This window comes from Telopea speciosissima, chromosome 2, assembly GCF_018873765.1.
Source record: "Telopea speciosissima isolate NSW1024214 ecotype Mountain lineage chromosome 2, Tspe_v1, whole genome shotgun sequence".
NCBI lineage: Eukaryota > Viridiplantae > Streptophyta > Magnoliopsida > Proteales > Proteaceae > Telopea > Telopea speciosissima.
The window spans coordinates 80879562-80907515 of NC_057917.1; the positions used below are offsets into that span (position 1 = coordinate 80879562).

The 27954-nt window shown below is 38.4% G+C and overlaps 6 protein-coding genes across 7 annotated transcripts; 1 reads left to right on the forward strand and 5 right to left on the reverse strand.

The window, feature by feature from the left end:
• The first annotated feature begins 221 nt into the window (after positions 1–221).
• On the forward strand, positions 222–4640 carry LOC122651211. Its single transcript, XM_043844517.1, has 8 exons — positions 222–314; positions 629–871; positions 980–1066; positions 1196–1360; positions 2567–2734; positions 3561–3614; positions 3713–3859; positions 4251–4640. Exons 1-8 carry the CDS (start codon positions 222–224, stop codon positions 4638–4640), a joined length of 1347 nt encoding a protein of 448 aa, XP_043700452.1.
• A 1460-nt stretch (positions 4641–6100) lies between these two features.
• LOC122651212 (CASP-like protein 1D2) lies at positions 6101–8282 on the reverse strand. Its single transcript, XM_043844518.1, has 3 exons — positions 8101–8282; positions 6450–6576; positions 6101–6322 (listed from the first exon to the last, which is right to left on the reverse strand). Exons 1-3 carry the CDS (start codon positions 8280–8282, stop codon positions 6101–6103), a joined length of 531 nt encoding a protein of 176 aa, XP_043700453.1.
• A 6183-nt stretch (positions 8283–14465) lies between these two features.
• On the reverse strand, positions 14466–27305 carry LOC122651952 (probable ribonuclease P/MRP protein subunit POP5). Of its 2 annotated transcripts, none has more exons than XM_043845544.1 (4): positions 27295–27305; positions 16485–16666; positions 16213–16350; positions 14466–14942 (listed from the first exon to the last, which is right to left on the reverse strand). In XM_043845544.1, the coding sequence occupies exons 2-4, from the start codon at positions 16660–16662 to the stop codon at positions 14794–14796; spliced, it is 465 nt and encodes a 154-aa protein (XP_043701479.1). In that variant the 5' UTR covers positions 16663–16666; positions 27295–27305; the 3' UTR covers positions 14466–14793. The 2 variants fall into 2 exon arrangements, with proteins under 2 accessions (XP_043701479.1, XP_043701478.1); XM_043845543.1 differs by lacking the exon at positions 27295–27305 and adding an exon at positions 19069–19353.
• On the reverse strand, positions 19570–20046 carry LOC122651213 (pentatricopeptide repeat-containing protein At3g26630, chloroplastic-like). Its single transcript, XM_043844519.1, has one exon. It carries the CDS (start codon positions 20044–20046, stop codon positions 19570–19572), a length of 477 nt encoding a protein of 158 aa, XP_043700454.1.
• LOC122651214 (pentatricopeptide repeat-containing protein At2g02980, chloroplastic-like) lies at positions 20060–20662 on the reverse strand. The gene has a single exon (XM_043844520.1). It carries the CDS (start codon positions 20660–20662, stop codon positions 20060–20062), a length of 603 nt encoding a protein of 200 aa, XP_043700455.1.
• Positions 24765–27401, reverse strand: LOC122651951 (UNC93-like protein 1). The gene is made up of 3 exons (XM_043845542.1): positions 27367–27401; positions 26003–27172; positions 24765–25287 (listed from the first exon to the last, which is right to left on the reverse strand). Exons 1-3 carry the CDS (start codon positions 27372–27374, stop codon positions 25095–25097), a joined length of 1371 nt encoding a protein of 456 aa, XP_043701477.1. The 5' UTR covers positions 27375–27401; the 3' UTR covers positions 24765–25094.
• Between the last annotated feature and the right edge of the window lie 553 nt (positions 27402–27954).

The window sequence follows — 27954 nt, forward strand, 5'->3', positions numbered from 1 at the left end:
CCAAATATTTATGGGATGGAAGGGTAAATAATCGAACTTGAGGCTGGAATTTGATATGTGGCCAAGGTATACCATTTCCTAGATATTCAATAAACAAATTTGATGAATGACCTTTACATGTGAAAGGGGATTTTTATCCGCTGCTGTAACCGCAGTACTGCTGTACTCATCGTGTGACGCTGCAGGTGCCATGTGTGTCATGTGGGATCCACTGTGCACACATGGCACCTGCAGTGCCACACGATGAGTACAGCAGCGGATTAAAGTCCAGTGGAAGAAGAACAGAGACTATGATTGTCCAAAATTTTTTCTTGGTGGGTGGCTGTCTACTGAATCCTTTTAACCAAAATGGGAGGGAAAAAAAGTTTGGCTTGCTATAAATAAAGTCAAGTCAATTTACATTCTTAACTTCATTCAATTTTTGGGATGATAGAGTAAATGCTATTTAATGCATTCAGATTGTCTACGCAAGGGTAAGGCGATCTTTATGCGCGGTCCTATATCTGCACAGCACAGGCAGGACAGACAGCTGCTCCGTAGACGATCCAAATTGCACATGTACAGGCTATTTATACAACAACTATCTCTTCTCTTGCTTGTTTGGTGACTGTTTGTTGATTGCTATAAGGTTTTGGATTCTGGTGTGATTGATCATATGGTTGTTGGCCTAATAAAGGATCCAAAGATGGGAACAACTATTTTTGTTCTCTTAATGATATATTTGGTAATGATAAAGTGTGCATCATCATCAGAAGAAGGAGATAGAAGTAGTCTCTTCAAAAAACAAGAAGATTATGATCTGGAGGATTTGGAGTTGCAACCCGCCAAGCTTCTTATTAGCAATAAGCCAGCAGCAGTGAAGTCTATAAAAGTATGTTCTTGTTGTGATCCCTATACTTCATAGAATTGATACAGAATTTCTATTTTTTTTGGTACCTGAAAATAGATATTTGCACGCACGCACGTTGTATGATTGCAGACTAAAAATGGAGATATTTATGATTGCGTGGATATCAAGAAGCAACCAGCATTCGATCACCCCTTGCTCAGAAATCATACCATTCAGGTATCAATATCATCATCCCATTCCCAATATTTCTGTTAAATACATCAAATTATTAGATATTTAGTCTTAATTACATAATTACTTTCTTTCTATCTTATATCTAATTGAGTCATTTAAATATGTTTACAGATGAAACCCAGTTCCTTTCCAGTAGGGTTAATGGTTAACAAAGAACTATTAGAATCCAAACCTTCAGATACCACCGGAGTCAAGGGTAAAAGGTGTCCACCAGGGACAGTCTTAATACAGAGGACTCAAAAGGAGGAGGATATAACAAGCATGGCCAAATCACAAGTAAGAAAATATCACGGAAATACCCATCATCATCATCATCATCAGCTCACAACAAAAAATCCTGGGTATCATGTAAGTCTCTTGCTTTATTAATTATTTCAATTTTTTTATTTTTTTTATGTAACCCATTTCTTAATTAATTAGATTGATATTTTATGATTTTAATACATTGAAACATTTCACAGCTAGCATTTTCAATTTTATGTTTGTAATTAACACTTAATATGAGCCCTAAATTGCCATTGCACTTCATTTGATGAATCTTGAGAATAAAGAAGCTCTCCTAGCTAGAAACTGGACTATTATTACATTGAATCAAGTAATTTTGGTCATACTACAATGTTTTAACTCGTGAATTTATTGGGTGTGTTTGATAATTAAGTAGTAAAACTTGAAATTTATATTGTTTTTTTTTTTTTTTTTGATGAGAAGAAAAATAAGTTATATTAAACAGCAAAGTTGAAATGCCTAGACTTCTGCAACCAAAACGCTTCTTCTGCGGCAAATATCCACTCCAGCTGCTTATTGACAACCTGCATTGTCTCAAAGTTTGGATTAGAAGAATCCGACATTTGTCGAAAGGATGTGAAGAACTTACTCTTGAGGTGATCCATATGCCCGAAGACATCTCTGTTCCATTTTTTTAGTAAATTGGAAAAGGTAGATAATTTGCAAGTTAAGGAATTGTTGGGAATCGAAGAGCAGCTGGATGAACAGAAGGAGGAAAATTCAGGATGTAGAAGCCATGCTTCCTGAAAATGGAAAATCTTTTTATAGGTTGGCCTAGAACTATTGGTGGACAACAGAATGGGGTTAATTATGATCTGAACCAACAGAAGCAAAGTTTCCCAAAAGGCGGGGGCATAGTACTGCTCCAAGTTCCTGTCTTCGAAAAGAAGAGCCAAAAGATTATCCTTGAAAAAACATATATCTCACAATATTAACATGCATGATTCATAGTCAATACCCAAACCCCTCCTTTCTTCCCATGTGTTCCCTTCACTATTATGGAATGCTATCGATTTGTATCGATTAAAAGGCAGCTTGTGGTGAAGTATATCATGATTCATGCATTTCGTTTCACATAAAAAAAATAATATCAGGTTTATGCTTCCAAGGCATTTTTACATGTGAAGCGGTTGTTTTAGCCATAAAATTAATGATCAAATAATTGAATTTTAAAAATATATCTACTTTCACGTACAGTTTGCAACATTTCAACTAGGAGGTTTGGATAGGAAGTATTATGGCGGGTATGTACACTTTGGGATTGATCAACCAAAGGTTTCTTCAATCAACCAGTTCAGTGCATCAGTATTATGGATTGAAAATGGCCCTATTCATCAACTCAACAGTATTCAAGTTGGATGGACAGTAAGTTGCTTCTTACCTTGATCACCACATTCACCAATCATATCTTAGCTTTCTCACACTTTTTTTTTTTTTTTTTTTTTTTTTAAATAATAGGCCAAATGCTCTCTGTGTCGGGGGCATAGGCTGCTGCGTCCAGACACATGGGGTTAGGCAAAGTGACCACCCTGCCCCCTGAATAGCAAACCCATAATTCTAGGCATAATTTGCACTGCGGCACAGAGAACATCAACCCAAGACAATATTAAGGTCAGTCAGTCAGTGACTGTGCTAGCAGTATCTTTGTATTTATCTTTTGGGGGAGGCTGTCATGTACGGCAACATGAGAGGAGACCGGTTACAAAGTGTCAAATATGGGGGGTTAATGTCATTACGGCTCCCTATTTTGAGAGGGGACAAGACCGTGCATGGAACCTTTTGCCTCGTCTTTTTTTTTTTTTTGTTTAATTTCACCTAGTCACGAAGGGAAAATGGTTGGAAAAAGTTTTATGCTTCACCTATTGATAAACTTACATATTTATCAACTGAAGGGGAAAAATGGTTGGAAAAAGTTTTACATGTTCGAGTTATATGATAAACTTATAGAGAAATGTTCTTGTGTGAGACATAGGGGTCATGACCAAACACATGGAGGGGGGGGGGGGGGAAATGACAGGTGCACCCCCCCCCCCCCCAATGAATTGCGGAAATTTTGTCCCCCCCAATGTACCAGTGTATGAGCTCTGATTGGCTGCAATGAATGGTGTGGTCCCTACGTCCCACGCAGAGAACATTAATCTTAAGGAAATTTTAATAATAAGTCTAATGTTCTTTTTTCTTTTTTTTGTAGGTAAATCCACGGTTATTTGGTGATAACAAAACTCGGGTTTTTTCTTATTGGACGGTAAATTTGAAACCTCTATATTGATGTGAAAAAAACTGTATTGATCGACTAATCTATGCATCACCAATCAAATATTTGTTTCTGTTGCATTTGAGCAGGCAGATGGATTTCACAAGACGGGTTGCTTTAATCTCCTTTGCCCAGGTTTTGTACAGGTCAGCCGTAAAAAGACCCTTGGTACTGTCTATGATGTAATTTCCATATACGGGGGACAGCAATATGAGGATGATTTTCTTGTGTATAAGGTACAAAATACGCATGCTCCTGAGTCTGGGCACAAGAATCACGTGATCAAGTAGCGTTCTTATTTTTTATATTTTCCTCAAATTTCCAAGATGGTTCTCCTAGTAGGGATCTTTATCCCCTCAATTTGCCTGCCCCTCAATTTCATCTATTAGAGGGTGGAAATGACCACCCTACTCCCCTGCCCAAACACACTGCCCGAAGTGGGATCCACCTCCCTCTATTAGAGGGAATTGAGGAAATTGACAGACAGACAAATTGAGGTGATATTTTTCCCTACTCCACTGGTAGTACCAGTTTATGAGTAGTTCAAGTTTGGAATTAGTCTCTTTTTTATATTATTGTAAATTTGTTGTATTTTCTTATTTCTTTCTTCTTAATTACATATGGTAGGATCCAAACTCTGGAAATTGGTGGTATGTTACGTATTTGAATGGAGGACATGAGGCTGTTGGATATTGGCCATCAACCTTATTCACAACCTTAAGAGACTCTGCATCTATGATAACAGCTGGTGGGGAGGTCTATAGCCCTACAAGTGAAGGTAGCCCTCAAATGGGGAAAGGCGTTTTTCCAGTACGTGGCGACTCTCGATTGGCAGCTTCTGCAAGAAGGTTACAATTCATGGATGAGAAACAGTTACTACTGGATCCTATAGCTTCTTTATTGAAGATTCAAACGGATAATCCTGCATGCTATAAGGTGGAATTGGTAAATACTCCCTACGAGTATTGGAAAAATTCTATCTTATTTGGAGGACCGGGTGGTGCATGTGGAAATTGACATTCCATTATTAGTATTTAGTTTTGAAGAAAAGGTTTATGAAGGGCTAACGATTGAGTTCATTTGTGGCTCAAATTTTTACTTCCCCGTCAGGTAGGTCCCATCCCCACTAATTGGTCAATGGGGTGCTTCAACTAGTGGTGCTTATAGGTTACTTGAATCAGCTCTTAGCAGCCCGTTTTGTGTGTTTGAGTTTGATGGTTGTCAATTGGATTATCAAAACTCAGACTATTTGATGGGATGAAGGGACGAGATATGTGATCTTGATCGGAGACTACATGCAACAACCAAAGATAAAGTTAAGGGGATGGAAAAAATCCCCAGATTGTCCGTGTGTGTGGATTGCTTTCCATGCTCTCTCACAAAAAGTGAGGGATATATCCCACACATGATTTTGTTTTATTTTTCTTTTTATTTATTTTGAACAAATGGGATCCATATGGAGTTAATACGTTTTTTAGATCACTAAGTGGTGGTAGTGTATTGATTCCTTCCCATGCTGGCAACGCCGAAAATCCTCTCCCCTTAGTTAATTTCTTGACCATTACAGAAACTGGCTGGCCTTGGGATGTCTTTTCCTCTGTTGTTATGGATCTTTTCTTTTCAAATGATAATTTGCTCAGTACGTATTAGTAGTAGTGTGTGCAGCTCATACACTTGCTGCTCTGCAACTTCTTAATATTATAGGGGGTGTTTTTGTTTTGTTTTTTTTAATGGATAAAGCTGTGGTTTGTTGCTTGCGTTGTGGACTTAAGTTTTGTGATGGTCGGTATCCGGCGATATGTAACGATTTTGCTAGTTATCCAATTTCAATACTGTGCCGATATCATATTGATGACATGGTCCGGATAAGGGGTAAAACACTCAAAAACCCCATTTTTTTTTAAAAAGGAAATCAGGGGCAAATGTATCCGATACGGTTGATCCATACCGATATTGTATCAATATCATATCAATTTTGCAAGTGACCAGTATCCAATTCGATATTGTGCACTAATAAATACCATAGTATAATCAAGACGAAGTAATGGTAAACCTGTAATAGAAATCAAAGAATTTCTTAAACTCTATCCTTAAAAAATTTCAATTCATGTGTGCGTAAAAATGGAAAAGAACAAAAAAAATAAAAAAAAAACCAAACCATTTCAAAGGGAAGGGGGAAGAAGATCAAAACTTGTTTGTTACGTGGAAATGAGAGAATGACACTCTAATTTAGAGGGGAAACAATCGCAGGCGTCGAAATGGAATAATCCCCTTCCCCTATGGTTTCGCAATTTTGTCCCACAATCAATCAAGGTACTTACATACATACATATATACTTCACACTATACATCAATAGAGACTGTTTTTGCACTCCAAAAACACTAACACTTATGGATTTAATTACAAGAAAATTAACTTCTTGTTTTGGACCTCCATTCAAAGGCTAATTAGCCCTAGCCCGAGCCCGGGAATTCGATCACCGGCTCAAATGGTAGAGGTGGTACGTAGAGCACAAAACAAGCAAGACGAGGACAATGGATTCAAACAAAGAGATTGCCGATGCAACCGCAATGTAGCGGCAAAAATGTTGGAATTCATGGCACATATACATCCATCCCATCTCAGGACTGCCCTTAAGATCGACGTACCCGAAGGCGGCTGCTGAACCGGTGGCTGAGCCCACAATCCCAACCATCATCTGCACCACCAAAATAACACAAAAATGAGTTCCACCTTAATTTGTTTCATCATTTTTAGATCATCATCATATCATTTAATTGTTCAAAGATTAACAGAGACAGAGAGAGAGTCCCCAAAAACTTTACCGCATCAAATACTGCAGATAGGATCAATAGCTTCTTAGAGGGATTTGGTTTCCCGCTGGCCATAAAGGATCCAATCACTGTGATAATAGCGTAAAATCCAGCTATTGAAAGCGCTACCTCAAAGTATCTGCATTATATGAATCAAAATCTAATTGATTGTGATGTTCTAAACTCAAAAAACTCAACCAAGGTTTAATTTAAGTATTCATCCCTATCCCTATCCCTATCCCTATCCTTATCCGTCGATATTAATTGATACGTATCGTATTCTAAAAAATTTGGTATGAATACATGTATAAAGCTTCATCCTTTATACATAATCAATTAAATGCACTTCTCTTGTCGTACTTTTGTTCTTCTTTTCACACATGATATATTTTACATATTATTTAATTAAAATATTATATATTTATATAATTGAAAACTATATTTTGCATATATCCTACGCATTTTCATATGTTTCTTGAGCACTTGCAGTTATATCTTCAGTATATCTTACGTCTCTCGGATACTCTACTATACATCCTTTGGATCATATGCAGCTTATTCTCGGATAACGATTTCCATCTACAATGGCATGGCAGTGATAGATTCTAAGAGAAAAAGGATGTAAAAGACCACGCGCGGCATGCACATGGCTATGATGAGGCACCTCGATCTTTTCCCATTGATTTGGCATGGGAGATGCCATTACATGTGAACAGGGTGCAGATCCCCTACCCACAAACCAAATATTGACTTCTTTAATCATCTAACACATTAAAAGACTAAAAACATGATCGTAACTCTTTCAGTTTTGTCAACCACATGAAAATCAAAGAAAAAAAAGTTCTTTGAACCAATGAGAAGGGAACCTATAACATCTTCTCTCTCTATCTCTCTCATCTTCACATAAAATGATCTCACTACCCTCCTATCCTATGCACGAAACTATTCCTCTATGCCACCTACTTAGAAAACCCTCTTCCATATAAAAAGTATGGGGTGTTTCCTTCACTAATGGGTGAAGTAATGGTTTTCACTAATAGTTTCGTTATCTTCCATAGGGTGCCTTGGTGTGGTGTAGAATATTTTGGATACATTGTCCGTATAGCTCAAAATATAGGGTGTATTCTTAAGACTATAGCTTGTATCTCTTCTTCCTTTTTAATATAATTTTTTGTTTATCCATAAAAAAAATATATATAGGCTGGTTGGCATTGGTTATACATTTAGCCACTTCTAATAAAAGAAGGGACTAAGTTTTTAATTTTCTTCATCTGTGGTGAAGAGGAATCTCTTTCGCAACGGTGATTTGACCCCATAATCAATCAGAGTCATGTACCATCATTACACTCCTACCTCCTATCTACAAAGTTGAAACTACTCCTCCCATGTGCAATCTTGGTACAATGGATTATGGAAAAGATATTCCTCTTCACCACATGTGAAGAGAAACCCGATCGTAAAAGATATATAACATTACATGTTGTATTAAATGAATTTCAGATTTTTTTGAAAAACTATTTCTTATCCCCTCCTCATTAAATATAAAATTAAATGACTTTAGAAAACAAGACAAGAAGTGGGGAAAAAAATAAAAAAAAATTTAAAATCTTCTTATTACAAACCTTGATTACAACAAGATTTTCCTATATATACATATACTCACATCAAGGCTGGGAAGTATTCGAGTTCCGTTGTCTCTGTAAGTGCGGTGTCCGTGCTAGTGCCCATAACCAGCAAACCCACAAGTGATGCCGCAAACACTAAGAATCTAAGAAACAAATCCAATGTCTGCAGTTTGTAGCTAACCATGTCGCTCACTGCCACCTCAGACTTCCCTTTTTCCATTTTTTGTCTCTTTTTTTTTTTCTTTCCCCTCACTCTTGCACACAGAGCAGCACACAGATTGGGACAGTGAGGAAGAGATGAAAAAAAGACATCAATTTATAGAAGCAGCAGAGCTGCAAGGGTGCTGGGCTACAGCCCAGATTGGGTTGATATCATTGGCGAGATTCTCCTACACGACAAGTAAGAGAATTGAAAATTGGAAAATGCATGCCATGGGTTGTCATTGGGTCAACCTTATGATTTGAGTTCTGAGATAATTAGGGAGACAGCTTTGCTATTGTTTCCCACCTTTGGTGAAATCTAAGTAAGTCTTTTCTTTTCTTTTAGCTACTAACCCACCTTACCTAACCAGTCTTCTCTTTTTAACACCCAAGAGTTTTATTTATGAGTGTACTTTGATAGTTTTTTAATTTTCACATTTTATCTTAATTCTCAAAAGTTCTTTTTAAGTTAAGAATAAAAAAATATCTTCAAAATAATTTGACAGTAATTTATTCGTTACGTCATTCTCAAGAGTTATATGTCACTATTTTGTACATTTTTCAAGTACACGTATAAAATGACGAGATCTTATCTTATCTCCTTCGATAGAGAAAAAATGTTTTATGCTAGAAGGACAAAATAGTAAGATTACAAATTTCAAGATAACATTTACACATCTGACGTTAGCGTATGAGAAAGATCCCTTAAATAAATTGAGGATTACACGGGATTTTATGGCCCAAGTCTTTGATCCCTTGATTCTTCGCAGGTGGGATGAGTTTCATGATCTTCTACAGTGGAAAATCCAGATGCACCAAACTAAAAAAATAAATAAATGAACCCCCCCCCCCTCCCACCTTTTTATTTTTAAAGAAAGAGAATTTTAAACATTAAAAATTCTCTGAAGTGTTGTGTTTGGATAAATGAAATAAAATTTTCATTAATATAATGAAGTCAAGGTATGAAATAAGAAAGAGGAGAAGAAAACTTGTCAATAAGGAATTCGATTGACAGCTTTTAGCAATAAAGAAGAAATTGATAGATAGTAAAGTAGGGGCATAGATGTTGACTTAAGTACATTTTCAGTTATCTCTATTCAGTTTAGTTCTAACCAAATGGACCACTAGATGATCTCATGGAAGCTCTATGGAAGGATTCTACAGATAAGGGTGATACTGTAGTCTTAGAAACCTCCTCAATTCGGCCCTAACAATTGTGGCTATGTTCTTCAAACAAACAATCTTCTATCTTTTCATCCATGTATCTAAGTCCAATTAAAAAAGGGCGTACTCAGTGCACAAGGCTCCCGCCACTGCAGGGTCTAGGGGACCCAAGTCCAACTATTCTAAATATTTATCCATCAAATGATATCATTTCGTCCTAGATCCTTACAGTACAAAATTAAATGGAAAAAGAATATACATTGTTTTCTCTCTCTCTCTCTATCTCTCTTCCCTAATCATATGGAACCATGTATATGAATCCGGAGCAACCCATCCCAAGAGTCCATTGACTTGCCGTGGGAGATGCCATTACATGCGAGCAGCATGTAGATCCCTTGTTCAAAATTTATTTTTTGGTAATATTTACAAAAACGTTTATGAGAATAATTCTTTCTTCTTTTTTTTAAAAGAAAAATGCACCATCAAAAATTTAATTGGTTTGACAAGAAAAGAGATACAAGATTCCATCTCAATTAATTAAGCAATACAATTTGGAAATTAAGCTCCCAATCATGCATGAGAATGGCAACATTCACTACAACAACAACATAGCCTTATCCCAACTAAATGGGGACGGCAAATGACAAACCTTCAATAGCCCACCAAATAAAGGTAGGAAGTTTTTTTTCAGACATGTCACACTCCTTGTGAAAACAAAAGGATGCTCAGATGGTTGGAATAAAGGATCTAATTAATTGTGTAAATATGGACAAAAGGAAAAGAAAAGAAAATATTTTAAATTATGTTTATATATATATATAGACAAGGCCTTCAAATACTTAATAAAAAATATTCAATATTTGAAGTTATAAGAAAAGTTAGCTGTACAACATGAACATAAAAAAACAAGAAGGCGTACCCAGTGCACAAGGCTCCCACCACTGCAAGGTCTGGGGGGGTCATAATGTACGCAGCCTTACTTCTGTAAGTTCCTCAAAATATTGTAGATAAATGAGAACTAATTGTTTATACTTTTTAGCATTTATGATATATTGATTATAAGGAGTTCAATATAATTATATATAAAGTGGTTCCTCTCAAGCAATGATCTAAACATGGTGGTTAGGTTGCATGGTGTTTTTATAGAAATATTATTACTTAATAAACCGTAGAACCATTATGGTTACCTAAAGCTAAAATTCCATAAGAAGGAAACCCTCAAAAGAAACACACACAAAGTACAAGGGAATACATCCAATCCCCAAAACCTGAGCAAAGCCAAAGAAGAAAGAAAATATTTATGAACAGCTCAGAGATGAGGGTAAAAACCCAATCTATAAGAAAAATATTCACAAAAACAGCCATCTCTTCAAGCTTGTTCCTTTAAGCTGCATTTGGATGGCTAGAGAAAGAATTAGAAACAAAATTCTTTAGAGAAAAGATTTTGGGACGACCTATTAGCTTTTAACATTCATTGTGATTATTGGGCAAACAAAGTACTCGCTAGGAAACCCAGGTCGAACGGGGGTGCAAGTGAAATTTTTCGAAACTCAGGTGATGTTCCTAATGGTGTCTCTCCAGTTTCTCCTTGGCATGGACACCCACTACATTTATTGTCCCTGAGATTAGTCATTGGAATCAAGGTAATGGTATCAATATGGTTGGGTCTAAGGGTCTCTTTGGTATAATCTATATGTATTGGGTTGAAATTTTTAATTGGTTGACGACTGAAGTGAGTAGGGGTTCCTTGAAGCCAGAAAATTAATGTCTTTTCTTTTTTTTGGGTGCATTAAAATTAATTTCTTTGTTCCGGATCTAGAATGGCATTCTGGCAACAGAAATGCTGTTCGGTACACATTCCCATTCTAAATTCTTAGAATGGAGTCAAGACTCGGCATCATTCTGGAACGCAATAAAAAAAACCCCATTATGCCTTCCTGTTTTTGACGGTCTTCATGTCAGCAATACTGAACTTAGCGGTAGCAATCCTCCTGGCTACAGCTCCACTCCTGCAGATTGCAGAGAAAGCAATATCTGCAAAAATGGAATTGCTTCAAAGCTTGGCTATGAGGGAAACAATGACACAGCAGGTGGAGACGCGAGTAAATCACCCACTATGGGTGAATACGGCCATAAGGTCGCTGCAAAGGTGACCGAGAAATTAACTGTGTATGAGAAAGTTGTCAAGGCTGGAAGTGAAGTTGTGTCAAAGATGCGAAGAACAAGGACCGAGAAGGGGGGCAAGGATGTTGGAGGAATACATGGTGGAGAAGCTAAGTCTGAGTCATGAAGATGAAGCACTCTCTGAGGTTATATTGGAGGCATAGCATAAGAACAAGGGGTAGAAGCCATAGAAGGTGTTGCAACCACAGGGGAAGGTGACCAAGTCGCCCGAGGTGGTTCGGCAATTGGAATCTAACAACGGTTATAATATCTCCAGGGTAATGAACTCAAGCAATGAGGCTGGAAAAGGCATGGTGGACAGGTTCAAAGGAGCAGTTACAAGCTGGTTTGGGAAGAATAGGGAGTAGCAACAACGCACATTGCGGGCATTACATAGCTCCTCGGCTGGTAATGTTCATGGTCAATGAGATAAACTTGTTGAACAAACTTCAGAATCTATGCACCTTTTGGTCTAAATTCAATTCTGGACATGACAATCATTTCCCACGTCATTGCTGCTACTTCTGTGACTTTGTTCACCACTTCATCAATAATTTGCCTCTGAGGTAAGACACGATCAATTTCAAATGTTTTACCCATTCCAGTGTGAAGAATGCATTTTAACCAGATGAGGTAAGACATGATCAATTTCAAATGTTCTCATTCTTCTCTAGAATGAGCTCTGCATTCTAATATTTTCTTATTCTGAAGAATCTGACCAAACACAGCCTTAGGAATTCCTCTTTAGGAACATAATCAAGACTGTTGTCATAACAAACTAGCAGTCAAGGCAGACATAGTCATATGCAAGGGGATGTAACAGACACTATTGTTAGCCTTTTACTGTTCTTAGTTTTATTTAATGCATTATCATTTTCAGAAGAAAAAAAAAAACATTGTTGTCTTTTACTCTCTGGGGTATTAGTCGACATCTAAGATTGGCTGAAGGTTGTTACTTTTCTTGTATGAACTAATTAAAAATGGGCCTTTACCCAAACACAAGATAACTGGCCTACAAAGTTTTGGTGTACCTAAATTGAAATTGAAATTTGGAAAAAGGAGAGTTTTCCTCCATAGTGGGAGAAGTAAAACCCCCTTATATAACGAATTCTGAAAATGTCTCCTTTTTACACCCATCCCATGACCATCATGACCAACGGTGAAGGAATACCTCCTTCGCCATGGGTGAAGAGAAACCACCCCCTTTGCAAAATATCTGAAAAGAAGAGACAATTTTGGATGCATCTAACTGCTTTATGCACCAACTTTAAACATTTGACTAAATTTTTACAACTAAGTCCATGTCATCCCAACAGTTGGCAGCTTAAGCTTTTAACCATCATACCAAGCAAAAGCCCTTAAGACTTTTAACTTTCAACGTTAGATGCTAATTTGGTTGGCATAAAATAAGGCACAGAGAGAAGCCCTTAATGCATTACTGGTACTGCTAGAAATGTCTTTTTAATTTTCATGGAGGATTATAATGCATTTCCATAAACATTGGAGCCTCTAATCCGCTACCCTGTTGAGCTTGTACTTTGAATTTTCTCAATAGTATGCATCCGAATTTCAAGTGAAATATTATTTTTTTCAGTAAATAATAGGGAAAAACACAATTGACATACTTTAATAAAAGAACTTTGAACTTGTCAAATAATAAAAATAAAAAACTCCGTCAAATATCATCAAAATGGAGCCCAAGGGGTAAATCTAGTATTTGATTGTAATAATACATACAGAAGCTTACAGTCAATCTGCTCATAACTATCTTCTGCTGTCAAATTACAAACTGCTTAGTGCTCCTTGCCAAAGGTTGGCAATGGAATTGACCTCGGAAGGCATGTCTAGCATGGCACCACTAGAGAGCATCTAAATACCTATGGCAGTCTGAATGGTAGTTGAAACTCGCCACAATGGTCTAATTGATAGATCACAAACTAGCTTAATGACAGAAGAGGAGCCTTTTTCGAACAACAAAATAACCTTATCCCAACTAAATGGGATCAGCCACATGCATCCTAGCTCTCCAAACAGCTCTATTCGAAGTCATACATGATTCGAGGCTTAAGCTAGTAAGCTAAGCATGTCTTTCCTCACCACTTCACCTACGGTAATTTTAGGCCTGCCCCCTGGCTCTTTTGGTTCCCTCAATCTGAATCGAATCACTCCTCCGTACTGGGCATCCAAAGGCCTCTGTTGAACATGGTCATGCCACCTCAAATGACTCTCTCAAAGCTTATCCTGAATCGGAGCTACTCGCAGTCCGGCTCTAATATGGTCATTACTTACTTTATCCATCCTGGTTTTGCCACACATCCATCTCAACATCCTCATCTCTGCTACACTTAGTTTATTCATATAACACTTCTTCACTTCCCAACATCCCACACCATACATCATAGCCGGTCGTATGACAGTCCTTTAAAATTTTCCTTTAAGCTTTAAAGAAATATACCGATCACACCATACACAGGATGCACCTCTCCACTTCATCCATCCTATTTTAATCCTCTGAGCAACATCATCATCTATGCCACCTTCTTTATTTACGATAGAGACTAGATATCTAAAACAACCATTCCCTCGACACACACCATTGGCTCAATGAACATACCTACATGCAAGCTATCCACTAACAAATAAGCCTAGTGATCAAACAACCACAACACCTTCTAAGTGCTATCTCATATTGGAAATTGCTCTAATCATCCCGACGTCACTCCACAGGACTTCAAAAAGGGAAATTTGCTAAAATGAAAGTTAACAAGCTAACCAAATAAAGTCCACCTTTGTGTTGCCGGTTGTTCGACAGATTTTGAGGCCTTGAAATTCTAAGAGATAGGCATATGTTGACTAGTTGGAGAAGCAACCAGGAGGAAGAAAAGCGTCCAATGAGGAGAATAATTTAACTTTGAAGCGAAACTACAAATCTGTCCTCACATATAAAATGCATAAAACAACGAGGCAAAGGTTCAAGAGACAGTATACAAAAGTTGATGTAACCAGCTTAGTTAGATGTAGATTTAGCATAAGCTTAAGCATGGAATGAAAATTGAATAACTTAAAAGGGACCAGCAAAGCTTACAAGAAGGGCTGAGCTGTGAGACCACCAGAAAAGCAAGGCAGCATTGTGTTTATAACATTCCTTAAACCTCCCATCCCCTGATGCACAATGGAAATAGGCCACCAAAATTTGTTTAGACTCAGTGTTCCATTAATTTGATCTTTTCAAGACAGTTCTGCATGTGCTGATTAATCTCCGGTGTATGTCTATCTCCAGCTACAAGCTTGTACTGTTCAAATTTTGCTTCATCACACTTCAAGGCTGCACTTTTACATGCTTTGATACTTCCTATAAAAGAAGAAACAAAATTTTCTATTATTGCTCAACCAATCATTACCAAATCTAGTGATGTTGCTGAAACAAAATCAATTCATTATGATCAACCACCAGTAGAATAAGAAATCGCATTTAGAATAATCAATGACATGAAAATATTCAAAGGCAACCAAGAAACCCTCCATCCTCCTAACAGTAGGGTCCGAAGTCAAAGTACCATTTTGGGTTGAATTTGTAAAAACTAATGATTCCACTGTGTTTAGAAGGTGTAAAATAGGGTGGATGTCAAGTTTCAGGACCTATCTTGGCCAAATGGCCACCAAAACCAACCATCGAGTTGAGCCAGAAAAAAATTCAAGATCTCGCCGAAATCTCGGTGTATCTCGGTTTCGTGGCTTGGTGAAACCGAGACCTAAAACCTTGTGGTGGACTGGGCTTGGGCTGAGGCCATCCCATCCCAACGATGGGCCAGCCAAGACTAAGGTACCCCAGGCCCAGTTGCACCCCTATTTCTAGGTCTTGGTTTTATCTACCTGGAGTGCTCTGTTTGTTTTCAAACATAGGTGGCATTTTCATATTCAAATCTACTATCTACATATAAAGTTTTGCGAGAGACCACCATGATTTGAAAACTCTAAATCACTATATAGGTCAGTTTTGTTTTCTGAGAAAGTGATGGTTTTCTCAACCAGACTCTTTGGAAATGATTTGTTTGTTTTTTAAGCTTCGTGGGCACGTTACCAGCATAGTATAAGGTTGGTTTCATAGTTGTCAAGGAGTCGCCTAGGCGCTTTGGTCGACTTGGGTGCCTTGGTCGCTAGATGGTGTCGCCTTATTTTTTACCCTCTCCAACGTTTTGGGTCACCTAACCGCCATGACAACTATGGTTGGTTTATAACATTCCCCACTCCAAGATACATTACAATAGGATACAATCTTGACTACATTTCCTGAAAGCTCTTTGAATGGTATCGCTGGCATTGAAGCTATAAAGAGATCAGTTACTTATAAATTGGTGGCAGTTTACATTACCAGCATGGTATAAGGTTGGTTTATAACATTCCCCACTCCAAGATACATTACAATAAGAGAAAATCTTGGATGCATTTCCTGAAAGCTCTAATTGAATGACTCACTGGCATTGAAGCTATCCAGAGATCAGTTAGTTATAAATTGGTGGCAGTTCTGGTCTCTACTCAAAATTAAGTTATCATAAAAGAAATAGAAAAACAATAAAAACAAATATAGTCCTAAAATTGATGACCGCATCAGTTTCACTCACCACTCAAGTCCAACAAGTGGAATATAACGGGGCAACTGCCAATTGTCCGCACAATGGTCATCGCAGACCACACCTTTTGGTATTCTTCTCGTGATGCTCTGATGATGCAAAGCTTTGTTATGGGGTTCACATATTTAACTACACAGGAATCACATGATTGAAACTAATGAGAAAATCACATCACCCTTTCGAAAGGTAAATAAGAATTTATATTCAACAGAAAACGCCAAACTACCAAGTCTAAGACAAGCTCAGTAGAATGTTATATTAACCTTGAAATGATCCAAGTGACGCAGCAAGCCCACACTCTCCAAAGTTTACAAGAATGCTTTCTTTAATTGCTTTTGCAATGTTTGTTTGGCTGATAGTAATAGGATCATCCTTCAAAAGGTCCCTGGCTGGATCCAACAAAACTTCCATCACCATGTACCTATTTTTGAATGCCACCATGATCCTTCATATCAAATAGAAAATGACTTTGTTAAATAAAGGTTATTCATATAAAATAATACCATTTGAAAAACTTTCAGTAGAAGCAAAATAAGGTATAAGAAGAGAAACCCCATGGCGACTAAAGCATTCACAGGACACCTTGATGCCTTGGCGCTTAGGTGGAGACCGAGGCAGCATCTAGGCGACTAAAGCGTGTTTGGGTGTAAAATGCTAAGTTTTAGTGGGTTTAATGTGTGAAATACTATGCTTTAGGGAGAAGACATCTATAAAATTAAAAAGTTGTATCCTCTTAAATTATATAAGTCAAAGATTATGTATAAACTACTAAAATGAAATATTTTACAGTCAAACTCAAAACCAAGAAGGAGAAAGCACCATCTTCTTCCCCTTCCCTTCCTTGACACTGGATGACCAACTGAACAGCAAGATTGATCCGACACTGCAAGCAAAGACAGGTAGGTACCTTCCTCTCTTCCTCCTCCTCCTCCTTCTTACACTGCTGCTGCTATGTTGGCAGCGGCAGTGCTGCTGCTTTCTTCTTCTTCCCTATATTCCTCCATTATTTGGATCTAGGGGACCTAAACAAAGAAAACTGTAATGAAATATAATACCAACCAGAATCTGAAGAAGAAGAAGAGAACAATGGGAAAGAGCTATCTAAGCCCACGATGTTCAATGTGTCTTTCCATCGTGGCCTACCTTTACTTATATAAATCTGTCCAACACTCCAACAGCAATTGTTTCTAGGAATACAACACCTAATTACAAACCAAAAAGGAAAGTAAACTCAGACCCAACTTAGTCCACGACAGGGATATTTCTCCCATCGTGACTCAACTCCTTACACAACTTAACAAAAACTGACCGGTCACCTAAGCTTTCTGAAAGTGTTTTGTCACCTAGACGACGCCTTGACAACATAGCTCCATGGCACATTTCAAAGAGCCACAAATGATGCAGGTGCCGGTTAAGAAAACCGAAATTGTAAATTTATTTTCTTTCATGGAAAAAATAATGTCCACAAGAATGATACCATAGCAAAGAGGGGAATCCTAAGTGATGACTAATAAGTAACATAAATTAACGCTTCTCTGACACAAATCATCCATACCAAACAGAAAAAACACCAACATTTCTCCTTTTTCTGACAAAAATTTCAGACTTCTTTTCACACAATCCCCAAATCCATGGGAAGATTGAACTTAAGGACACCCAATGAACTCAAATCGAAACCATGTTGCTCTGGAATAAAGTTATGCAACAACCGTGCATTTCAAGCTCTCTCCCTCTCTCTCTCCTTCCCTCTCTCCCCCTTCCTTCATTACGGTATTCCCAAAGTCACAGCCAGTTTGGTCGTTCATCTTTGCTACTGGCTTGCTTTCTTCTTGCTTTCTAGTTATTGCCATTATTCTTCTGTTACCGTCAATTCTTTCTTTACATCAGATCAGAATTGATCTAAGCTAATTTGAGCTCACTTTTGCAACTGTTTTCAGTGTCCTGCATAAATCCAGAAATCAGCACCATCCACTAGGTCTGATTTGAAGGTCTAAATCATTGGATTATTGTTTTCAAGTACTCTAGCTACACAATTACTTGTGAATCAATTCTGTCGAAAAGTCTTAATTTAACTGTTGGTTTACTTGTTTGGATGCGGCCCTCATTGCATGACTGGTTTTTTGAATCAGAATTGATCCTTAACCTATCACACAGTCCAGATACAACAAAAATTAATCTTGTGTGTAGTGCCAGAAAGGTGTACTAAGGTCCCCTATACCTTCATTTAAATCTCAGATTCACGAGGTGCTGCCATGTAACAATTTTTCTTAATTAACTTCTCTGTGCAAACTCTGTATAAGAAATTTCCCAATTTATTACATTTGGACCCATTGCCCGCCAACTAAGTTAGGGTTTTTTAATCCCTGCCACCAAGGTCAGGAATGGAAAATGAATAAGCAAAGCAGTTCAACGAATAGTCAAACGAGGTCAATCCAACAACCTAATAAATTAGTGATGTTAATCAAATCTGCAATTCATACATTAAAATAACTAAAAAAGAAAATGAAAAATATTGTCAATCAATTTTCAATCAATCTATATAATCTTCCTAATCTTAAAGCAAACAGTGGTAAAGAAAGTACCACTCCCCTCCCCCCCTTTTTACTTATTTTCATTTTATTTTTTATTTTTTTTGCTTTCTCTTCTAGAATCCATGTAGCCGACCCCATTAAGTTGGGATAAGGCTATGATGTTGATGTTATTGTTGTTGTGGTGAATAAAGTAGGCATAGATTGTAAATATCATTTAATAATATATTGGCACTTCAATGCACGCCCCTGCCACTTCTACAAAAACCACAGTATAGGAAATGCAATATGTTAATAAATAAGAGTAGCTATTACAAACCTCTGTAAGTATAGTCTCCTAGTTCTCCAGAAACATCCTCTAGAAATTCTCCTTAAGGATCAGAATAATGTAAGCTGCAGTTTGTTTTCTGAAAACTAGTCAAATAACATTCCTAATTGAGAGCAAACATGGGCACATAGCCAGCCATCTTCAACCTCCTTCTTAACTCATTCAACATTAAGTATATCTCTTCTGATCTAGGATGTGTTTTGTTTGCAACAACAAACTCATGAACTATTCCCCTAACCTCAATCATGCTACATCCTGGTGGCTTCCAAACTCCCCTCTCAGCCATCAACTTCCTTACTGAGTTAACCCCATCAAATCTATGACCTGCGGCATAAACATTTGATAGAAGCACATAGGAGCCACCTTCTGTAGGATCCAAGTTGAGGACACGGTGAGCTGCCCACTCACCTATCTCAATGTCACCATGAATGCTGCAGGCACTGAGAAGAGCACCCCAAAAAATTATGTTTGGTTCAATTTGCATCGTCATGATTAGCTCCTTTGATTTCCTAAGTAGCCCTGCACGTCCAAGGAGATCCACCATGCATCCATAATGCTCAACCTTAGGAACAAGAGCCTGTTTCCATCCTCAACCAAGCCAACATGAGCACATGCATTTAAGATAGCAAGAAAGGTGACAGAATCAGGTCTAGCCCCAGACTTCTCCATTTCAAAAAAGAGATCCAATGCATGTCGAGCTTGCCCATGGGATGCATACCCAGAAAGCATGACGTTCCAGGTGGCAACACTCCTTTGGGGCATTTGATCAAAAACTTCTCTTGCCATTGAAATAAAACCATATTTGGCATACATATCAATCAAAGAAGTGCCCACAAAGACATCCCAGATTTTGTTGTTCTCTGCAACTTGTCGGACCCAATTCCCTAGATCTAAAGCACCCATCTGGGCACGAGCAGAAAGAACACTAGAGATTGTGAACCTATCACCTCTAACATTCAATAAAAGCATCTCCCTGAAAATATCAATTGCCTGGCGTGGAGATCCTTTTAGTGAGATAGCCACTAATCATTGAGTTCCACACTACAATATTCCTTTCTGGCATTCCTTCAAATAATTTCCTTGCATCATCCAATTGTCCATATTTCGCATAGAAGTCAATTAAGGCAGCCCCTAGTTTTACATATATGGTAAAGCCCATCTCTTTTACAACATGACCATGGATCTCTTTCCCCAATTTAATTTCTTTCGAGACCAAACAAGCCAAGATCAAACCCAATATTGCCCCTTCATTGGGTCTAATACCTCTCAGCCCAATCATCTCCTCGAAAATCTCAAAGGCTTCCAAGTACCTCCCTGCTCGAGCATAACCCATGATAATTGTGTTCCGCAGAACAACATCTTTTATCTCAGATTCATCAAATACTCGCTGTGCATCATTAATTTCCCCAAAAACAGTATAGAAATTTAGCAACGAACTACGTACAAACTTATCCCAGTCATACCGAATTCTAATAACCATTCCATGAACCTCCCTACCTTTCTCATTGGCTAAAAGATTAGCACAAGCTCTGAGAACGGAAGGAAAAGTGTAGTTATCTACTTGCACACTTTCACTAACCCTCATCTTGTTATAGATAGATATAGTAAGAAAAGGACTTTCTGACGAAGAATAGTGCCTTATCATCGAATTGTATACAAAAGTTCCGGGTTCATCATTATGAAAAAATATCTGGGTAACATAATAAAGGTCTCAATCAAAGAAAGATTTTACAACCTTGATCAGTATAAATTGGCTATAGGAGAGGCCAGATAGAATGAATTTTGGGGATGAATCCAAAAGAATGCAATTTTGGGATCATTCGGTCTCTTCTTTGTTCTCATAACATTTGTTTTTGGACTTCAGACAAAGAACAAAAGAGATTCTGCGGACAAAACAAAAAATCTTCAGTTCAAATAAAGTGAGAAAGTACCTTACGGAGGAATAAGTGATGGGTCCTTGTTTTTAAGAATGGAAGGTAGTCCCGCACCCAAAATCCCTTGAAGACGAAGAATGAAGAGTGAAGATCGGCCGAGAGGGTTTGGACTTTGCACTTTGGAAGGAAAGGATGGTACAAGGCTTCAAGCGAGCTGCGAGCCGCGAGACGGCGAGAGAGAAGTATAAGACAAAGAATCGTGATTGAAGAAGGTAAGTTTCACTGGTTTGATCGTGAATCGTGAATCGTGAATCGTGATTGAAGGCGAACTGGGCAGAGGCAGATGGGGTGTCTGTGGTTTTCACGGAAAATTATCACCTCAGTGCTGTGGTTCCCAGTTCCTCTAATAGGGGATGGTGAACCCCACTGGTTTCTGAGCCGGTCAGCAAACTGAGGTGATATTTCACTGGTTTCTGGTTAGGTTTCACTGAATTTAGGGTGACAATCGGTCGATTCGGCCTGGTTCGGTCTGGATAGTAATAGTTCAACTCGACTCAAACCGTTAAACTAAAAGTCGTTTTCATATTGGGTCACTTTGGTTCAGTCTTTGATCGGGTTAGCTTTAACAAACTCTTTAATTGAGCCGTTACCAGGTTGTTATTGGTTCGATTAGCTCATATTTGGAGAAACCATCAAACAACGCTTTCCCATGATGCTAGTGGGTGGGGGAGGAGGGAATTTCCCACACCACACCAATGGCAACATGGGGAATGGCATAATCCACATTTTATTTTTTGGTAATAGCATAATTCACATAGACATGGCCTACATGATTAAGGGTACTAGAAAGAACAAAAGTGAGACAAAATACCGTGCACGATGGTGATAATACACTTGGCATCCCAAAAAAATTTTTTCGAGAAAATGTTTTTTTTTTTTTTTTTTTGGTAAAAAAGAAAATGTTTCCTATAAGGAAGGATTGGATCAGTCTCAGTCGATATTGATCTAAATCATCCTAAATCAGGTCGTATTAGATAAAATTGCCCCTTCTTTTTAATAAAATTTAGATTTTATTACATTTTTACTATTGGATAATAAATCAGGATCGCCCATTGGTCAATACCAATTTGATCTAGGCGATTCCGCCGATTGAAAAAAATTCTTGAGTATAACATGGAGGATACTCTCTCTCTCTATCTTATATAAAATGACCTCTTTACCCCTAATGTACGAATCCGTTTCGGCATTCTTCATTAGTGTGTTTATCTCATTCTTATAATTTTTTTCCATTAAAGCCCTATTTGTTTCGCTGTAAAGATTTCCCTTCAAATGACATTTGACATAAACATTTTAGTTGTATTTTACATCAAAACAAACAGTAGAAAATCCTACTTGACAAGAAAATTTTCCATTTCCACATTTTTACATGGAAACAAATGGAACTTAAGGAGGAAAAGGTAAAAGGAAAAAAATCATTATCAGACTTAATTAGGCTTGCAGTCCTATTTCCATTTCCATAATCCTTTTCTGTGGTGGGAAGGGGGCTGATGGTAGAGCAGCACCCATTGGCAGCTATTGGGCTTGTGGATGGCCTTCAGAGCCATGATGACCAGCAGAAATGGCAAAGGATAAAAGTCATTGTAGTCAGAGACCAATTCAAAATATCTGTGACAGCAAGGGGATATTGTTGGTATCAACTAGCCAGGCAACAGCAGCTCCAGTACTCTACTCCTTTGCAAATCAACAATTTCTTGTCTCTTAGAAAGAAATACCACCACAGAGTAATACACAATATATTTTTCCTTCAAAAAGATGACTAAGAAGTACAAGACTACATTATATACAAGATGGATATAGCAAACAGCAAGCTCATCCATACAGGCACAGACGGGATGTCGCTTCCCACCATAGCAAACCATTTTAAGCAACAGAACCCATAAAGAACAGACAGGAATTGTACATGGATTACTAACTAAAAGCAAAGTATATGTCACTTTCCCCTATGAACCATTTAAGCAATAGATCCCACAAAAGAACTGCCATGACTCAAGAATGGATGAATAAGAGCAAACGAGAAAAATGCAGGTACAGAGGAGATGCCACTTCCCACCAGTGGCACCATTTTAAGAAACAAATTCCATGAAGAACAACCATGAATCATGTATAGATGAGTAACTAAAAGCAAATGAAAAATGAGATATCACTGGCACAGAGAAAATGTCACATCCCTCTATGAGCATCATTTTAAGCAGCAAAATCCATGAAGAACTGTCACGACACATGAATGGATGACTAAATAAAATCAAAAGTACCAAGCAAAGGCAAATACCTGCCAAGTGTCTCAGAATCATCAGCCAGGGCTCCAATCACCCAATAAACTGTGCAATGCAACACAGCATCCAGCAATCCATAACTGAAATAAAACAAAATTAGCCCTGTGAAAGCAGCTTCAGAATCCTTGAAAAATCTAACTTCTGTGGCATATCATTTAAAGTCCATTGCTTGGCAAGCCCATCTCCTCAAATTGCAGTCAAAAGAAAGTATACAATGCTAATTCCAACTCTCAAAACTTTACTCCAAGATGTACCCCATTTTCAGCAGATCCCAAAATCTGAGGCCCCCAATAGAAAACATTGTTCAATACCCTCAATCCTCAAATTAACAGTCTAGAACCATTCAAACATTGTTTATTAGAAGTGATTCCTCCTCAGCAATGGGAAGGTCAGTATCAAAGGGAGACAGGGTAGTAGTTAAAATGGTAGTGCATTCTGTTTTCCAGCCAAGGCATTAATCTCCTCAAGAAGCAAAATCTAACAGTAACAGAAGGAGATGATCTGGTACCTGTTTTGACAATTAGAATCCAGCATCGTATGAAAGAAGGAACATGCAATTCATGATTCAGTCAAAGCATCAGCCACTTCGCTCATTCACCCAAGGAACCCTCGTATATATCTGAAGATGTATAAATGGTTGCCACCCTACTAATGGAGGATTTGGCAGTGGACTCATTGGCCCCATCAATGCTTCAATACTCGTTATCAGAATGCCATAAAAGAGAAATATCAAACCAAGGAATTATTCAAAAGGACAAGAAGGGCAATGGATGTAGCTCAATCACAAAGTAATATCCACCTTAAATCAAAGACAGACATGCGATGAAATTAAAAACAATAAGCAACATGAGAGAAGCTGATGGCTCCACTCCTCCTTGATGCATTGCTTCATCGTATCAACAGTCTTGGCCATAAAATGCTGCATTTCAACTCAGAAACATAACAAATAAAAAAAAGGCTGTACCCAGTGCACAAGGCTCCCGTGTTTAGCAGGGTCTAGGGAGGGTCAAATGTACGCAGCCTTACCCCTGTTTCCGGAGAGGCTGTTTCTGAAACATAACAAACGAAATGAATATATTTGGAACAAATTATTAAGGAGACCTAGAACTCATTTTCAGTCGAGAACTCAATTCCAGGGATTAACCACCATTGGGTTCCTATCTATCTCTAACAGATAGGAGATTGATAGACTTACCCTATCTTGAGAGAATTTTGAGTCATCTGACCAAAATCATGAGGAAGATAAAGAGTTCAATGGATACAAGACAATACTAAAATGTAAAATAATGAAAAAGGAGTGCAATTGGGGGGGTGGGGGAACACCAGACGAAAAGCACAAAGAGCCATTCTCCCTTTTCATATAGTTGTATGGATATAAATGTAGTGTAGAGACTAGGCAGAAAGCTCAAGCACAAAATAGATTTCGAAACAATGATAATTGAATTACAGTTTCTAGAGAAGTATACTTATCCTTTTTCACAACCAATAATATGAGTAAGCTTTTGATACACTGAAAATGCTTAACATCTAAATATTACAATTGTTGTATACCAATTTAACATTGGGGAAAAAAAGGCAAAAAGACCACCAGAAATCACGAGAAGTGAAGATGAAAAAGGATTTCTGTATTACATTTTTTTTTTTGGTTGATGCTAATTTCCATTACAGTGGTCTACCTCATCTTTATCCATCCCCAAAAAGAAAACGACAAAGATGCATTCTCTAGGCCCTAACTGGACTTGTCAAGCCTATTTCCATTTCCATAATCCTCATCTGCAGTGGAAAGGGGAGCGGACGGTAAAGCAGCGTCCTAGCCAGCTGCCTTATTTGGCTCGTGATTATCCTTCACAGCCAAGATGACAAGCAGAAACATCAATGGGTAACTCACTGTAGTCAGAGACCAATTCACAATCAGCTGGGTCAGCAATGGGATATTGTGGGTACCAACTTGCCACGCAACAGCAGCTCCTGCACTCTGCACTCCCTTATAGAACCCACTATACCTGCAGTATGCACAGCAACAAATTTCGTCTCTTATAAGGAAAAACCACAATACAGCAATACAATCTACACAAGCTATTTCCTCAAAAACCCAAGAGAGAGAGAGACCGAGAACAAAACATTGTATACAAGATGGATTTTACCTCAAAAAAAAAAAAAAAAAAGATGGATATAGCACCTCAAAAAACCCAAAAAATAAATAATAAACAAGATGGATATAGCAAGCAGCAAGCTTGTCCATATAAGACGTGCACAGGCACAGTGGACATATCACTTTCCCTTGTGGGAACCATTTTAAGCAATAAAACCCATAAAAGAACGGACATGAATCACAAAGGGGTGACTAACTAAAAGCGAAGGAGATGCCATAGGCACAGAGGAGATATTATTTCACACTAAGGGGACCATTTAAAGCAACAATTCACCACAAAGAGCACCGTGAATAATGAATGGATAACTAAGATAAAAGGAGATATCACAGGCATATAGATGTCACTTCCCTCTATTGTTTCCATGTCAAGCAACAAAACCCATGAATAACAGCCATATAGTATGAATGGATGAGCAACCAAATGGAATTGAGAAATGAGACATCACAGGCAAAAAGGACATGTAACTTTTGTTTTGAGAACCTTTTTAAGCAGCAAAACATATCAAGAACAGCCATGAATGATGGATGAGTGAACAAGTTAAAGCAAACAAGTATCAAGCAAGTACCTGCTAAGTGTTTCAGAATCATCAGCCAAAGCTCCAATCACCCAATAAACTGTGCTTTGGAACATGGCATCCAACAACCCATAACTGAAGTACAACACAAATGGACCTGCAAAAGCAGCTCCCGAATCCTTGAAATCTAACTTCGGTGGTAAATTATTCAACGAGTAGGTCAACTGATGGGCAAGCCCACCTCCCCAAATTGCAGTCCCAACCAAGGCAACAATCCCAATTCCAACAAAACCCCTCATTCTCCGACTCTGAAAACTGAAATCTAAGATATACCCAATTCCTGCAGAACCCAACATCTGAGCCCCCCAATAGAACACATTATTCAATCCCCTCGTTCTCAAATTGAACAATACCCCATTCACATTATTGAACTGGTAGCTGTAGAAGAAGTTGCTAGCCCATGAAGCAGGGACTAGAAGAAGCATCTTCCAATTGAGAAACAGTTTGAGAATCTCGGTTGTTTCAACGGAGACACTTGAATACTTCACATTAGAACAGGTGGTGCCGTCGTCTCGAACCACCCTGCTGGGCGGTAAGATCGCGAGGGAGAGGAGAACCCCAATGAACATGAAACACATGAAGCCAATGTAAGTTCCATCATTGACAGAAGCTGCCTCTGAACGGTTGTAATTGAGAACGAAAGGAATCAGGCCACCAATGACACCACCCATGTTGAAGATACTCCAGAAGATGGATATATAGGTACCCTTGCGTTCTTTGGGGGGGTAAGCGGTCATGATGGCACCTTCGCCGGCCCATACAAGTCCGGCTCCAATGCCAAGCAAAGCCCCGGCTATAATGGCAAAAGTTTGGTTCTGTTGGTGGTTATAGTAGAGGAAAGAACCAGCATAGAGGACATAGGTGAAACATCCACTGAAGAGGGTGAGACGAGGGCCGAGGATGTTGTAGATGCCGCCGCCGAGGATGCCAAAGACGGCGAAGGTGGTGTATAGGGCGGTGTTGGCATTATTGGCCGCAGTTGGGTCGACTTGGCCACCACCACCCATGCCTGAGAGGGCATTGAACATGCCTGGGCAACAGAAACAGACAAAACCTATCATGATGACCTGAACCAAGGGGGAGTTGTACCTGAACCTGGAAAGGGTTGGTTGTGAAGCTGATACGGTTGCTGCTTCTTCATCCATGGCCCCAAATCCTCCCGCTGCTGCTTCTCCCAAGCCCATGATTGATGTATTTGATTTCAACAATGTTTTAAAAAGAGGAAGTAGATAAATGGGCTATTAACGAGTCTGTAACTTTGGTATTCGAGGATTAAGGGAGACTAAAATTGCTGTATATCTTCATCAATTGCTCCAAATTTAAATCTTCCTCCTTTTCTTCCTCCAAAAGGACCAAAACCCATGAAGGATTGATGATTAAACTGAAAGTTTAAAGAAAGATAACCAAAAAAGGAAGGACAGGAATGAGATCTTAATGAAATAGTAAACTAAATAATTTAGGATTCATGGGATTACTCCAAATAGAGAGAGGGAAAATAACTTAAATTACTACTTACTATTTGGGTGGTGGTTGCGTATTACAGTAGAGTTCTATGCCATTTGGAGTTCTTGCTGCAGTGAAGAACACATGAACGAATCTCTCTCCCTCTCTCCCTCTCTCCCTCTCTCCCTCCCTCTATCCCTCTGGGTCAAAGGGACTTTGTTCTTCTGCACATGAGCTGGGGGGAGTTGCCATTCGTTTTCCATATTTGGATATGAGTTATATATAGATCCCGATGCTACACGAGGGGGGTGAATGTTCACGTACGTGACCAACTCACATCCGTTCAGATGGAACATTCCCACAGAATAAATTCCATCTGAACGGCTTTGAGTTGTTCACGTACGTAAACATTACCTGCACTCGGGCTACACAGCCTACAGTGACAAGTGACAACAAGATTTTTGTGGTTTTTACTTATCGAATGGTTCTACTTCTATATT

Bases quoted from the DNA above. Each gene is read 5' to 3' on its own strand.
- LOC122651211 (XM_043844517.1), top strand. From the start codon at position 222: ATGGCACCTGCAGTGCCACACGATGAGTACAGCAGCGGATTAAAGTCC. The intron at 872-979 runs GTATGTTCTTGT...GTATGATTGCAG, and splicing joins CAGCAGTGAAGTCTATAAAA to ACTAAAAATGGAGATATTTA. The intron at 3,860-4,250 runs GTACAAAATACG...TACATATGGTAG, and splicing joins ATGATTTTCTTGTGTATAAG to GATCCAAACTCTGGAAATTG.
- LOC122651212 (XM_043844518.1), bottom strand. From the start codon at position 8,282: ATGGAAAAAGGGAAGTCTGAGGTGGCAGTGAGCGACATGGTTAGCTAC. The intron at 6,577-8,100 runs GTGAGTATATGT...CATATAATGCAG, and splicing joins GAATACTTCCCAGCCTTGAT to ATACTTTGAGGTAGCGCTTT. The intron at 6,323-6,449 runs GTAAAGTTTTTG...TTGGTGGTGCAG, and splicing joins TATCTGCAGTATTTGATGCG to ATGATGGTTGGGATTGTGGG.
- LOC122651952 (XM_043845544.1), bottom strand. From the start codon at position 16,662: ATGGTGGCATTCAAAAATAGGTACATGGTGATGGAAGTTTTGTTGGAT. The intron at 16,351-16,484 runs GTTAATATAACA...ATTCCTGTGTAG, and splicing joins GTCACTTGGATCATTTCAAG to TTAAATATGTGAACCCCATA. The intron at 14,943-16,212 runs GTGAGTGAAACT...CTTCTTTTATAG, and splicing joins CCACTTGTTGGACTTGAGTG to GAAGTATCAAAGCATGTAAA.
- LOC122651213 (XM_043844519.1), bottom strand. From the start codon at position 20,046: ATGCTTTTATTGAATGTTAGAGGTGATAGGTTCACAATCTCTAGTGTT.
- LOC122651214 (XM_043844520.1), bottom strand. From the start codon at position 20,662: ATGAGGGTTAGTGAAAGTGTGCAAGTAGATAACTACACTTTTCCTTCC.
- LOC122651951 (XM_043845542.1), bottom strand. The intron at 25,288-26,002 runs GTACTTGCTTGA...TGCATACTGCAG, and splicing joins GATTCTGAAACACTTAGCAG to GTATAGTGGGTTCTATAAGG.